This window comes from Lactuca serriola, chromosome 8 (assembly GCF_051521515.1).
Source record: "Lactuca serriola cultivar US96UC23 chromosome 8, Lser_US96UC23_V15, whole genome shotgun sequence".
NCBI classification, from domain to species: Eukaryota; Viridiplantae; Streptophyta; class Magnoliopsida; order Asterales; family Asteraceae; genus Lactuca; species Lactuca serriola.
The window spans coordinates 173076892-173091883 of record NC_136415.1 but is presented as its reverse complement, the minus strand read 5'-3'; the positions used below and the strand labels follow the sequence as shown (position 1 = coordinate 173091883).

At 33.6% G+C, this 14992-nt stretch overlaps 2 protein-coding genes across 2 annotated transcripts; both read left to right on the top strand.

The window, feature by feature from the left end:
• The first annotated feature begins 11022 nt into the window (after positions 1–11022).
• LOC145067616 (uncharacterized) lies at positions 11023–13114 on the top strand. The gene is made up of 3 exons (XM_079014715.1): positions 11023–11076; positions 12230–12863; positions 12963–13114. The coding sequence occupies exons 1-3, from the start codon at positions 11023–11025 to the stop codon at positions 13112–13114; spliced, it is 840 nt and encodes a 279-aa protein (XP_078870841.1).
• Positions 13115–13204: 90 nt separating this feature from the next.
• LOC145067615 (uncharacterized) lies at positions 13205–14641 on the top strand. Its single transcript, XM_079014714.1, has 3 exons — positions 13205–14038; positions 14127–14184; positions 14259–14641. Exons 1-3 carry the CDS (start codon positions 13205–13207, stop codon positions 14639–14641), a joined length of 1275 nt encoding a protein of 424 aa, XP_078870840.1.
• Positions 14642–14992: the final 351 nt, after the last annotated feature.

The window sequence follows — 14992 nt, the reverse complement described above, 5'->3', positions numbered from 1 at the left end:
CGTACGAGATGCATCGAGACTTATTGGAGAGATACCACCAAAACGCGAGACAAGAGCGTTATGAGATTTTCACTAACATGATTTCCGCTAAGATGGGTCATGGAGAGTCTCTTACCGTGCACCTGCAAAAGATGCAAAGGTATGTCGACCGTCTTCGCAAGTTGAATGTTGACTTTGGGGAAGACTTGGCGATCGACATGGTGCTTCACTCGTTGCCTCCAAGCTATAATCAATTTAGGATGACCTACCACATGAACAAAGAAGAGGTCACCCTAAGCAAACTCCAAGGTCTCTTGAGGGTCGCTGAGAGCAACTTCAAGGACAAGTCTGCTGCACCAACTCCCAATCCACCCGCTGCTCCTGTCTTGGCTATTGGACAAGGAAAGGGAAAGAAGAGGAAGGCTTCGTCTAAGAACTATCGCAAGGTTAAAGCCCGAGATAGTGCCTCTTCTAGTGGGACCAAAGTTGATCCTGCTAAACCCTGCCCTAACCCAAAGGAGGCAGAGTGCCACCACTACCACAAGATAGGACATTGGAAGAGAAGCTGCCCAGAGTACCTGCAAGCCATCAAGGAAGGAAAGATCAAGCCATCTTTCGCAGGTATATACATAATTAAATCTAACGATTCATCTCATGCTATTTCTTGGGTTCTTGATACCGGTTGTGGTTACCACATTTGTTCTAATGTGGAGGGACTAAGAAGAAATAGGGATGTGGAGGCTGGAAGAATAAATCTAATCATGGGGAACAGAAGATCGTCGCCTGTGACCAAGATTGGAGTGTATTCTTTAGTGCTTAGGAATGGTTTAAGTTTCGATTTGAACAATTGTTGCTATTCGCCAGAAATGGCTAGAAACATCATTTCATTTCATGGTTTGTTTAGACAAGGTTTTAGATTTTCTTTTAATAATGAGAATGGTTCTATTTTAGCTTATCTAAATGGTGTTTTTTTATTTTGAAGCTATACCATGTAATGGAATATATGAAACTGTTATGATTGTTGATAACTTAGGAAATGATGTTTTGAACATAGATTCATCCAATAGTATGGATAAAGCATCCTTGTGGCATTGTCGTCTTGGACATGTCAACAAGAAACGCATAGCCCAACTCCAAAAGGATGGAGTGTTGGAGTCATTCGACCTTAGGGAAGATGACACATGCGAATCTTGTTTACTTGGAAAGATGACTAAGTCACCCTTCACAAGTACTTGTGAAAGGGGTGAGGGTCATTGGACCTAATACATACCGATGTATGTGGACCGTTTAGATCAACCATGAAGGATGGGAACCGCTTCTACGTGACTTTTACCGATGACTATAGTAGATATGGGTATATCTATTTAATCAAGAAAAAGTCAGAAACTTTTGAAAAGTTCAAAGAGTTCAAGAATGAAGTGGAGAATCAATTGGGCAGGAAAATCAAGATGCTTCGATCCGATCGAGGAGGAGAGTAGCTAAGTCTTGAATTCCACGATTATCTCAAGGAGTGTGGAATAGTTTCACAATTGACGCCACCTAGGACACCACAATTGAATGGTGTGGCAGAAAGGCATAATTGAACCTTGTTGGACATGGTTCGCTCTATGATGAGTCGTGCTTCACTACCTATCTCTTTTTGGGGGTATGCCTTAGAGACTGCCACCCATATCCTTAACCGAGTCCATACTAAGAAGGTTGTCAAAACACCTCACGAGATGTGGAGAGGGAAAGCTCCCTCGTTAGCACATATCAAGGTTTGGGGTTGCGAGGCTTTCGTAAGACGAGATACTCACGACAAGCTCGAACCTCGTAGTAAGCGATGTATTTTCATCGGCTACCCGCAGAAATCCTTTGGATATCTCTTCTATAGACCGAAGGACAATGTTGTCTTTATTGCGAGAATAGGGGTTTTCCGAGAGCGAGAACTCATAAGCCAAGGAGACAGTGGGAGGCAAATCGAGCTTGAAGAGATTCAAGAGTCGATAGATGAAGGAACCTCTACCGTTGGCACTCAACCCGAGGAGGAAACTCCGGTTGAACCAATTGACGAGTCCTTACCTCTTAGACGTTCCGAAAGAGTTAGAGTTCAACCCCAGTTTTATGGTTTTCATATTACTACCGAAGGGGACACGTATATTAGTGATGGTACACTAATAAACCTTGATGAACCTAATAGCTATAAGGAAGCCATGGCAGGCCCGAAGTCTGCGAAATGGAAAGAGGCAATGGATAGCGAGATCCAATCCATGTATGATAACCAAGTTTGGAATTTGGTTGATAATGTGCCCGGACGTAAGACCGTTGGGTGCAAATGGATCTTCAAGAAGAAGACCGACGTGGATGGAAACGTACACACATATAAAGCACGATTGATGGCGAAGGGCTTTACTCAAACTCCCGGAGTTGACTATGATGAGACCTTCTCACCAGTTGCGAAGATAAAATCTATTAGAGTGATGCTAGCGATTGCCGCATTTCATGATTATGAGATTTGGCAAATGGATGTCAAGACCGTTTTCCTTAATAGGAAGTTGGCTGAGGATGTTTACATGGCTCAGCCAGAGGGGTTTGTGGATCCGAAGCATCCGAATAGAGTGTGTAAGCTTGAGAAGTCCATTTATGGACTTAAGCAAGCGTCTCGCAGATGGAATCTTTGCTTCGATGAGAAAGTCAAAGAGTTTGGATTTGTACGAAGCGAAGATGAATCGTGTGTATATGTCAAAGCCAGTGGGAGTATAGTAAGCTTGCTCGTTCTATATGTCGATGACATATTACTCATTGGAAACGACATCCCGACTCTGCAGGAAGTTAAGTCCTGGCTCGGGAAGTGCTTCGCTATGAAGGACCTCGGAGAGGCTTCTTACATTTTGGGAATAAGGATAGTGAGAGAAAGAAGTAAGAGACTAATAGGACTTAGTCAGAACACTTACTTAGAGAAGGTACTAAAACGTTTTAGTATGGAAAACTCGAAAAAAGGAGAATTACCGATACAAACTAATGCCAAGTTGAGTAAGACTCAAAGTCCGAGTACCGAAGCTGAAATGGCAGAAATGAGCCGAGTACCATACGCTTCCGCAGTTGGCTCAATCATGTACGCTATGACTTGTACTCGCCCTGATGTAGCCTTTGCTTTGAGCATGGTTAGCAGATATCAAGGAAATCCTGGCAGAGCCCATTGGATTGCGGTGAAGAATATACTTAAGTACCTTCAGAGGACGAAGGAATGGTTCTTAGTCCTCGAAGGGAGTGATGACTTGAAGGTGCGAGGGTATAGTGACGCCAGCTTTCAGACCGACAGGGACAACTACCGTTCGCAATCGGGCTGGGTCTTTACCCTAAATGGAGGAGCAGTGACTTGGAAAAGTTCCAAGCAGGAAACCGTAGCTGATTCAATGTGCGAATCAGAGTACATTGCAACGAGCGAAGCATCGAAGGAGGCAATATGGCTGAAGAACTTCATCGGTGATCTTGGAGTTGTATCTGCCATAAAGGAGCCCATGGAGATTTTCTGTGATAATGAAGGAGCGGTTGCCTTGACCAAGGAACCGAGGGATCATGGTAGATCTAGACATATCGACAGAAAATATCACTTTATTAGACATCGTGTAGAAGAAGGACAACTCGTAGTGAAGAGGATATCATCGGAAGATAACCCAGCAAATCCGCTTACGAAGGGACTGAGCAGGGTTAAGCACTTGCAGCATGCTAGGAGTATTAGGCTGAAGGATGATATTAGCATAGATTAGATAATAGTATAAGAAACGTGTAATAGATAAATGTAATTAACATTTGATGTTTAAATAAAGGAGTTTTATTTATGAGTAATGTTACTGTCTTATGTTAATTGTTTAACTATTGTTTCATTTTGCATTTTTTGACTTCCAGAATAATTGAATTTATTAAGAATAATCGAATTATTCAAATTGTCCACAATCGTTCATATGTTGGAAGTATATATGGATGAAGATTGTCATGAATTGGTGCGTAGATTGTCTAAATGGTATTAGACATAGCAAAGGGTTGTTGCGACGTTCATGAGTGCTTATGAACTGGTTTTGAGCATTGGAACAAACCCGTGCTTGCTGGAATCACCTTATGGAATATGATATATAAAAGGGTGATCGCAAGACGATAATATCATATAGTCTTAAAACCTAGATATATGGTTTGTTATTTGTTGATTGGTTGTACATTGATAATGCGAAAACGCATCAGTAACTCGATGTTATAAAACGCATTGTTGTGTATAGTTGATTAATGAATAAGTAAATGCATATAAGTCGAAGTTTATCTGTAACTTTTATCCTAAGAAGGTAAAAGCGATATCTCGGCCGCTCGATGATTTGATTTGACTTATGTGTCGGGCCCGGTCAGAACTGAATTGATGTGTTCGATTAAGTTCTATGTCAAATAAATCAGAGATCGAGAAACCTAAATGCTTGACTAATCATTCCATAGAAATTGTCAGCATGATATTTAACAGAGGACTGTACGATCTCTTATCTAAAGGACAAGATTGATTAGATCAGAGTTTGACAGCGTCTTTGAGAGCTACGATTGCATATCGAATTGTACTTGTGTATATAGTTACTAGACTTATCCAAGTGGGAGACTGTTGGAATAGTGTCTAAGGCAGCAACTATATTAGGCAAGTATTTGACCCGATTGTGCATGGTCCTTGTGGGTTGCCTTCACCATAGCAACTTGATAGGATGATTTATTATGAGAGAATAGATATTATTATATTATGAGAATAATATAAGGAATAATAATATTGTTATTTGATTAATATAAGTCATAAATTAATTAGTATTAATTTGGTGACTTAAAGAGATTAATTAAATAAGAGGGTATAAACTGTCAATTGTTTGATAGTTACACTTTATACTGTAAATCCTTAAGGGATAAAGGATGGACGGATTCTAGGGCTTAGGATAGCTCAAAAATCGTCCAAGGCTTATCTAAGGTAAGGATTTGGATTGCTTTAAGGAAAGATTATCCAGCTAGGGTTTCAAGGTGAAACCCTAGGAGTTTACAAGTATAAATAGATCCCTAGGGCAAGGGAAATCGACACATCTGCTAAAGCAAAGAACCCCTGGCCGATTTCTAATCCCTCTCCTCTCTCTAAAATCATCCTCTTTGTTAGTTGGTGTTTGTAAGCCATTAGAGGAGTGACAATTGTGACTCTAGAGCTCCAAGACAACAAGATCAAACAAGAGATTCAAAGGTAAACTTCTAGATCTGATTTTGTATTGTTCTTATACCTAATTAGTCATTAGAAGTCTTGGATTCAAAGCATGTTTAATTAGAAAACCTAGATCCAAGCATTAGGGTTTTGCATGCGCACATAGGAAAGTTCTTATGGCTAAAACCCATCATATATATATATATATATATATATATATATATATATATATATATATATATATATATCAATTGGTGCTACATCAATCTTATAGGTTAGGATGTCTTTCTTTTGCTTTCTTAATGTTATCCAAGTTTTGGTTCCCCTTCAAAATAGTTTAATTGCAAGGAATATAATGGGATTTGAATTCAATTCATTTGATAACCACTTAAACGGTGGTTCATAATCTTTTATAAATTACAATTTATATATTCAGATTGATATTTAATGTATTTTATTTATTTTTATTAACACTCATTAAGTAGTTCACGGGAGTGAGGCATGACTGTGTTATTAAGGAAAGCTAAGAGCATATCTAACCATCAAAGTTAGATGGAAATGTATGAAATTTGCTAATTGCTCAAGCATTGGGTCATATCATTTCGATGTTGTAGATCTTGAGGTGTTTCTCTGTATCTTACATACATTGTTTCTTTTCAAATTTCTTTGTTTTTATGGTAGAAGATTCTTTTAGTAAGATGTACTTTTGGATTTAAATGATCTTGTTTTCAATATCTATACTGTTTTTATGGTAAACGTTATTGTTTGAAAAGAAATCATGAATGATCTTTTTATGAACTATCATTTACCGTTTGTATAAGTTTTTGCATATGTTTATTTTCATTTGTATTGCAAACCAAAGGCTTAAAGGGAAAAAGCTTTGATTTTTGTGATCGAAGATTTTGAATTCCTTTTCATCATATAATGTTAAAATGATGAAGAAACTATCATTCAAATCGTTATATTAGGTAATATTTTAATGTTTAAACCTTTTAGTAAAGGGTAAATTGCACATTTTATTAATAGTGTCAAAATTGAAAAAGAATCATAAAATAATGAAAATATAATATCTTTTTTTTCTAATTGAAACAAAAAAAAAAACAATGTTAAAATTGCAAAAATAATACAAAAGTTAGTAACTATATATCATTTACCCTAATAAAAACGATAGATCTTGAAAGTTATCGAACTTCTAATCTATACGAGCATGAAATAAGGTTTACATCAATATGTAAGGGTTACTTGAGACTAATGAATGTTAATGCTACTAGATATTTAGATTAACTATATATATATATATATATATATATATATATATATATATATATATATATATATATATATATATATATATAGTTAATCTAAATATCTAGTAGCATTAACATTCATTAGTCTCAAGTAACCCTTACATATTGATGTAAGGTATATATATATATATATATATATATATATATATATATATATATATATATATATATGTTTAGGTTATTCTGTTTTTAACAACTATTGTGTGCCAGAATGTACAGATCTAGACCACCAGATAAAATAGAATCAAGGTCATGATCTGAGGGTCTATGATATTATAATAGGATAACATGTACCATATAATCACACAAATTTCAGCATAAAGGCATTTTAGTCAATTAACATATATTAAAAAAGGATATATTCGGATTTTTAGGGATAATTAATTCCTTTATTTTTAAAAATCTGAATATTTTAAATTAGTTCAAATTAAAAAATCCAATTTTATTCTATCAGAATGATAGAATGTCAACTGTAAACTAGTAAATATAGTTTTCGATTTTATTTTGTCAGAATGACAGAATGTCAATCATAAACTAGTAAATACATTCTGAAAGAATACACAAAATTGATTCTTGAACTAATATTATACCAAATAGTTACATTGTATGATTGTGATTTATTGAATAATAACAACATTCTGAAAGAATAACAAGTGTAATTCTTAAAAAATAACAACATTCTTAAACAAATGAGTGTGATCATTCTTTAATTCATTCTTCAAGCCTTTCCCATCAGGTCTTCAAGTCATTTCTATCACAAATTCATTGCCAAATATTTTGTAATGATACACTTGTAACAACTGCACATTAAACATATAACTAATTAACTACAATTATATCAGAACACAACAATAATATTCTTACAGAATAAACTATTCTTGCAGAATGGTTTTGAATATTCTTAAAGAATTTGTATTATCAAGAATATACCCAACGAACAAAACATTTGAAATATAAATGCAGGAAAAGATCATGTTAACACAAATATGTATTTTGAATGAATAACTACAAAGATGTATTTCATATCAGATGTGCATACACATATATGATTGACATAAAAACTCAATCTCGCCTTCTAGTATAATCTGCTTCTGAGACAATCTCCTAGGCCTTTAAACTGGAAAATGAAGAGGGGGTATCAAGGTCATAAATTTGAACTTAGTAGCAGCTTACAATATAATGAAATAAACAAAAATATTATAAAAAGGTAAACAAGGTCTCAGGAAGAGAGCATATCAAACAAGATGCATACCATTCTTCTAAACATCAATGGTTAATAAGTTTTATCCTCTTCATTTTCTTTGCAAGCAGGTACTTCTCCCCCATCAAATTGAAAATTAACAATTTACACTTCCAACCATAACAGTATAGAACAGGACATATAAATTACATAAACAGGTAACAAGGAGGAACTAAGAACATCTATCCTGCTAAAACCTCAATAACCTTGCACAATAGGCATGCCAATATAAATATGCAAACATTTGAAATATAAATGCAGGAAAAGATCATGTTAACACAAATATGTATTTTGAATGAATAACTACAAAGATGTATTTCATATCAGATGTGCATACACATATATGATTGACATAAAAACTCAATCTCGCCTTCTAGTATAATCTGCTTCTGAGACAATCTCCTAGGCCTTTAAACTGGAAAATGAAGAGGGGGTATCAAGGTCATAAATTTGAACTTAGTAGCAGCTTACAATATAATGAAATAAACAAAAATATTATAAAAAGGTAAACAAGGTCTCAGGAAGAGAGCATATCAAACAAGATGCATACCATTCTTCTAACCATCAATGGTTAATAAGTTTTATCCTCTTCATTTTCTTTGCAAGCAGGTACTTCTCCCCCATCAAATTGAAAATTAACAATTTACACTTCCAACCATAACAGTATAGAACAGGACATATAAATTACATAAACAGGTAACAAGGAGGAACTAAGAACATCTATCCTGCTAAAACCTCAATAACCTTGCACAATAGGCATGCCAATATAAATATGCAAATGTTGGAGGACCATTCATAGTCTAATTGTTCGCAAATTGAAGGGGATAATTACCGAGGTTGGATCCACAGGTACTCCAACGTCAAAGTTATGATCAACCCATAGGTCTGTTTGCTTCAACATCATAAACATAAGGGAAAGTCTATTTGCTTTAACATCAAAGCTATAATCAGGATAGATGTTTGCTTCAACATCGTAAACAAAGATTGAATCATCAATACTTCCAGCTACAAGTTCTCTACCATCAAAGAATGGTGTCTAGAATTTTTGAAAAAATTAAAAATTTACAAAAAGCCAACTCGGAAAACTTAATCAAAGATCAATAAAGTTCATGTGAACTTACCAGCATCTCCTCGTTAACCGGTGATTCAAAAACAGATTGAGTAACCCCAAGTTTCTTGATTTTTCGCACAAATAAGAAAGGGGAAGGGTTTGCTCATTGATTGATATGAAATTTCTAGTCAAGCAGCCCTTGCTGCCCTCGTTTCATCCTCCAAACACCGAGAGGCAGCAATTTCTCTTCCCGATGAAAGACAAGAGGCGACGGCCTTTTGTGTTGCTCGCCCCTCCTCGCGAATTCGGCCACTTGACCATTGATCGACCTTGCGGTCGTTCTCAACCGTGGTCCTCCTTCTCGATCAGACAAGGATCGAAGTCCTTTTCCCCCAATGATTCTGCCTCGTGCTTTCCTTCGTGTATCTTTCATCGCCTCATTGTGTGCCTTTTCCCTTTTCCCTGATCAAACAAAAAACGGGTTGGGGGAAATAAGCCACAATCGATTGCAGTGGGGTTGGACATTAGTCGACGATGGGAAAGGACGATGGGAGTATGTTGGGCTAGGTTTAGAAGATAGGGATGACGAATAAAGGGATATCTCAGTGATTTTGTAGTGTTTATTAATAGAATTTCCATATTTAAAGGTTATTAATGATTTTAATTATTTACCATATTTATCATAAATAAGATTACTAGTATACCATTTTATGATTTATTATTGATTTTATTTTTTCTTAATTCTGATTGGTTGTTTGAGGCACACAATACTTGTTGGAAACATTATATATATATATATATATATATATATATATATATATATATATATATATATATATATATATATATATATATATATATAGGGTGAGGTTCAATAGAGAACCATAATTAACCAAGGAACCAATCTTTTTTTCAACTTTTAGAACTTATTTTTTATCAAAAAAAAAACTAAAAATCCAGAAATTCATAACTTTTTATCATTTTTCCAATGATATAAAATTCGATTTTTTTTTTACGTCAAATTCACAATGTGAATCTTCAAAAATTCAAAACGTGAATCCGGATTCACACGGTGAATCCGAAAAATATTTTTCACATTCACAATGTTAATATATGAATTTAGATATTTTTAGATTTTTTTCCGATAAAGAATAAGCTCTAGAAATTGAAAAAAAGATCTGGTTCCTTGTGTATATATATATATATATATATATATATATATATATATATATATATATTTATTTATTTGTACACAACTTTTAACGACACACAAATTTATTTATAAATAAACAATTTTATTCTTACTTTTATATTAAAACTAGGTTATAACCCGTAGAAATCACAGTCGGTATATTTAAAATTTTTATATAGATAAAAAAAATGTAAAAAAACTCAAGATATTGTTGATTGTAAGTAATTATGAATTAATTTGTTAAGCAAAATAAACACAATAATGTTATTAGGATATGATTTTGTTTTTTCAAATTTTGAATTGAATTTGATTTGTTATAAAAAAACGAAAATAATAAAAATCATAGAAAAATACTATATGTTAAAAAGATATTCTAAAAAGCTGATGCATGTAATTTTTAGATTTTATTTATTAAAAGAGATAGATTTACCCCAACCTTTCTCTACCATGTTTTCCTCAATCGTGCACTTTACTCCTCCCATTATACAAATATGTTTATACATTTCATATATAATTTTTTTTTTGCCAAACCCCAAATTTACCATTTCCTTTAATTTTTCCACGTGCTGTCGTGTATGCATATTTCTGCCTACCACAAAGTACATACAAATTGATAATAACTTAAAAATTAAAGACTTAGCTATATATGAACAAACTTTTTCCAAATAAATGTTATAAAAACAACTGTCCAATCAAATAAGCATCCAAATAATAATAATAATAATAATAATAATAATAATAATAATAATAAACCTACTATGACGGGTTTAAAATAGATTTCGAGTAAAACAACCATCCAAATCAAAAATAAAAAATATTATGTCTCACTTAAAAAATGACTATCTAAATCAAATATATCTAATTGATAGACGTTTAAATCAAATAAATTGTTTCCATTATCCATCTTGTTGCGTCTTTGTGTTGATTACACCAACTCAAATCTTCAAGGATCCCGTGTCGTGGATGTTATTCATTTTTTTTATCTTTTCTAATTTTGGAAGTTTTCCTTTTGGTCGTTGAATCACAGGCTCAAAAACGGCATCGGACTGGTTCACAAGGTTAGTAATGACCGAAAGTGCATGTTCTTTCTTGTTTAAGGGCCATTTTGGTATGTTGAGGGTAATTCACTAAGCAACTCATTGAGTCTACCAGCGTCTTCATCATGCAAATCGTTTTGTAAATTTAACGATGATGTGTCAATCCTCCATTGTGGATGGATTAAATCCAACGAAAAAATAGCCCCTTGCCAATATTTTATCTTGTAAGCACATGGAAGAACCATAGTTGTCATATAGTGACTGGTGCAAGGAGTCATACCAACTAAAATATCAAATAATTAATAAATGTTAGTAAATACTAAACGTTAATAAACAATAATAAAGATAAATATTACCATCTTTTGCTAAACCATATTAGGTATATATCTCCTTTAGAACAAAAAAAAAATTCTCGAACACTCTTCAATAAATCATCACACGCATAGCTGGTGGTAAGGAGGGGCAACCAGGGCAGGGCCTGTGCCCAAATATTTTCTTAATCCACAAACATAGACAGTAGGTCGGCAGCAAAGGTTTAAGCGACTATTCATCAATTAGCAATTATTATTGATTAATTGATTATTATTAGCGGCTTAGTTCTTATCGCATGTGACTATCAATTCATTGCGGCAGAAAAGAAGGAAAAACATTGAAGATTGATTGTTCATAACTTCATCAGGTAATTGTTTAATTGATTATTCACTTATTCAGATTAATAGTACTATTTTATAATTGAATGATGATTGATGAGCAATTAAACTTGAATCATTAGAGAATAATTGAACTTGAATCATAATCAAAATTCACTAATTCAATTAAGATTGAATGTCTTTCATGTGATTATTGATTGAATTTTGAAATTAAGTTGAAATCAAAAATTTGATTATATGATTGAATGTTGAAATTGTGATTATTATGTTATTATCTAAAATCTCATATTGTTATTTGATTGAAATTTATCAGATGCTAAAATCAAATTATCAGATTATGTTTTTTGTATTTAATCAAATTATCAGATTATGTTTTTTGTATTTAGTTGAATATTGAAAGTTGAAAGTAATGAACTTGTAGTGATGAAGTCTAAACAACCATCCGGTAGTCAAAAACGTAAAAAGAGAAAACTAGAAGAAGAAAAAGAGAAAGGCTGACGTCGGTGCTCTAGATAAGTTTATTCATAGACAATCTGTTGGAGAGCCTATTGAAGAGCCTGTTGAAGAGGTTGTTGAGGAGCCTAGGTTGTTGAGGAGCCTGTTGAAGAGCATGTTGAACACCAAGAAAATGTAGAAGTAGAAGTAGAAGAGGTAGAAGAGCAAGAGCCTATTAAAGAGCTTGTTGATATATGTGATCCAAGAAGGTGGGAAAAACTTAATTATGAAGAGCTTGAACTTTTGGTTGAGAAAGGTCCTAAAAGTGATACTAGTATTATGTATGGTCCCTACGATAAATCTGGTAGACGATTTTCTGCAGCTTTATATACAAGAACTTTATCAAATTTGGAGAAGTGTGATAGAGAATGGCTAGTATATTCGAAAGAGCTCGATAAGGTATTTTGTTTTTTTTGTAAAGTGTTTAGAAAAGGGATTTCTAAAGGTAAATTAGGTGACGAAGGTTATTCGGATTGGCACCATGTTACTAGTAAAGTTAAAGAATACGAAATTTCCTTGGATCATCTCACCAATAGGAATAAGTGGTTTGATATGCGTAAAAGATTGAACTTGAATGAAACAATTGATAAAGTGCAATACGAGCAATTCAAGAAAGAAAGAGATTACTGGAAACAAGTCCTTTTGCGAATCATTGCAGTAGTGAAGTTTCTTGCTAAGCATAATTTAGCATTCATTGGATCAAATGAAAAGTTGTATAAAAAAGGTAACTATAGGTTGTATATTTTTTTCCGATTCCAACAAATACCTTTTTGTTAATTATTAATATTGATTCCACTTCTTATTTGTTAAATATATTTAACAGGTAATGGAAATTTTTTGGGTGTCATTGAAATGTTAGAAGAGTTTGACCCAGTTATCAAAGAGCATGTGCGACGGATCACAAATGAAGAGCTTCATGTGCATTATCTTGGGCACACAATCCAAAACGAACTAATACTTTTGATAGCTCAATAAATTAAAAAAGAACTTATCAAGACGATAAAGGAAACAAAGTACTACTCAATCATACTTGATTGTACTTCCGATTCAAGTCACCAAGAACATATGACTATAATAGTTAGGTATTTAAAGTTATCATATAATTTTGTTATTGTCGAGGAGTCATTTTTAGGTTTTTTGAATGTTGATGATACCTCTGGAAAAGGACTATTTGATATTACACTTGAGGAGTTAAAGTCTTTTGGTCTTGAAATTGATGATATGCGTGGTCAAGGCTATGATAATGGAGCAAACATGAAAGGAATACACCAAGGAGTGCAAAAGAGATTTTTAGATATAAATCCTAGAGCATTTTACACTCCTTGTGGTTGCCATTCTCTTAATCTAACATTATGTGATATGGCTAACAAGTGTGTTAAAGGAAAGAACTTTTTTGGATTCATCCAACGCATTTATACCATCTTTGCAAATTCTACTAAGAGGTGGGAAATCCTAAAAGATAATGTAAAAGCTTGGAGTCTTAAGTCATTGTGTCAAACTTGGTGGGAAAGCCGAGTTGAGAGTGTAAAGGCTATTAAAATGCAACTTGTTGACGTACGAGAAGCTTTACTTCAAGTTGGAGAAAAAGATGATGATGCTGCAATTGCAAGTGAAGCAACTTCACTAGCAGAAAAAGAACTTGGTGACTTTGAATTTTTGGTATCAACTGTTATTTGGCATGAAGTGCTAAACCATGTGAATATTGTGAGTAAAAAGTTACAGTCAAAGGATATGCATCTTGATGATGCTATAATAGAAATAAACAAATTGATTGGGTACTTCAAGGATTATAGAGAAACTGGTTTTTTTAAAACGATTGATAAAGCTAAGGACATTGCTATTGAAATGGGTATTGATCCAATATTTCCACAAAAGCGTCTGATTGAAAGGAAAAAAAAGGTTTGATGAAAGTTCAAGTAGAGAAGAAGTTTCATTTACACCTGAAGAGAATTTCAAAGTTAATTATTTCTTATACATTGTTGATCAGGCTATTTCTTCTCTTGAGATAAGATTTGAACAATTCAAAGAGTATGACAAAGTATTTGGTTTTTTATTTCCGCATAATTTGAAGGGACAGAAGATAAAGATCTTAAGTTGTCTTGTCATCGTCTTGAAAAAGCACTCGAGTTTGAAGAAAGATCGGATATTGATGTTGAGGAACTTTATACGGAGTTGAAATTATTTGAGACATTGGAAACCAATGAATTTAGCAACCCTATAGATGTTTTGAAGTTTTTGAAAGAACTTGATTATTTCCCAAATGCAAGCATTGCATATAGAATATTGTTAAGTATTCCAATAACGGTGACATATGCAGAAATGCGTTTTTCTAAGTTGAAGTTATTGAAGTCTTACTTACACTCCATAATGTCCCAAGAAAGACTTAGTGGTTTGGCGATGATATCTATCGAGAACGAAATCTTAGAGAGTATAGACTACGAAGAGTTGTTCAACCAATTTGCTATCAAGAACGCTAGGAGAGCTTCACGGATTGTCAGTTAACTGTTACGATATGTAATTATTCATTAAAATACTATGATTTTGCTATGTTTATTGCTATACAGTTTGTCGTCGTTTTAAAATAAAATATTAGTTTATGTAATTTTAATTCGTTACACTTTAAGGCCTAAGAGCCTTTTTTTCTGGCTCGTCCTGAACATTTGAATTCTCGGGACCGGCCCTGATCACACGAGTAAAATTTCGAAGTTGTTAAATAATTTTTTTCACTCGGTGGCACCGAACTAGTTGATTCCATTGAACTCATCTTACATAATCACAAACAAATTCAGAAATCTATAAAAAAATAATTAGTGACAAATTAGAAAAGGTAGCCCAATGAAATTAACTAACAAC

Coding starts and splice junctions, on each gene's coding strand:
- LOC145067615 (XM_079014714.1), top strand. CDS start 13,205: ATGACTATAATAGTTAGGTATTTAAAGTTATCATATAATTTTGTTATT. Junction 14,039..14,126: donor TGATTGAAAGGAAAAAAAAG/GTTTGATGAAAG, acceptor ATTGTTGATCAG/GCTATTTCTTCTCTTGAGAT. Junction 14,185..14,258: donor AGAGTATGACAAAGTATTTG/GTTTTTTATTTC, acceptor GTCTTGAAAAAG/CACTCGAGTTTGAAGAAAGA.
- LOC145067616 (XM_079014715.1), top strand. CDS start 11,023: ATGACCGAAAGTGCATGTTCTTTCTTGTTTAAGGGCCATTTTGGTATG. Junction 11,077..12,229: donor GCCATTTTGGTATGTTGAGG/GTAATTCACTAA, acceptor TGAGGAGCCTAG/GTTGTTGAGGAGCCTGTTGA. Junction 12,864..12,962: donor TGAAAAGTTGTATAAAAAAG/GTAACTATAGGT, acceptor TATATTTAACAG/GTAATGGAAATTTTTTGGGT.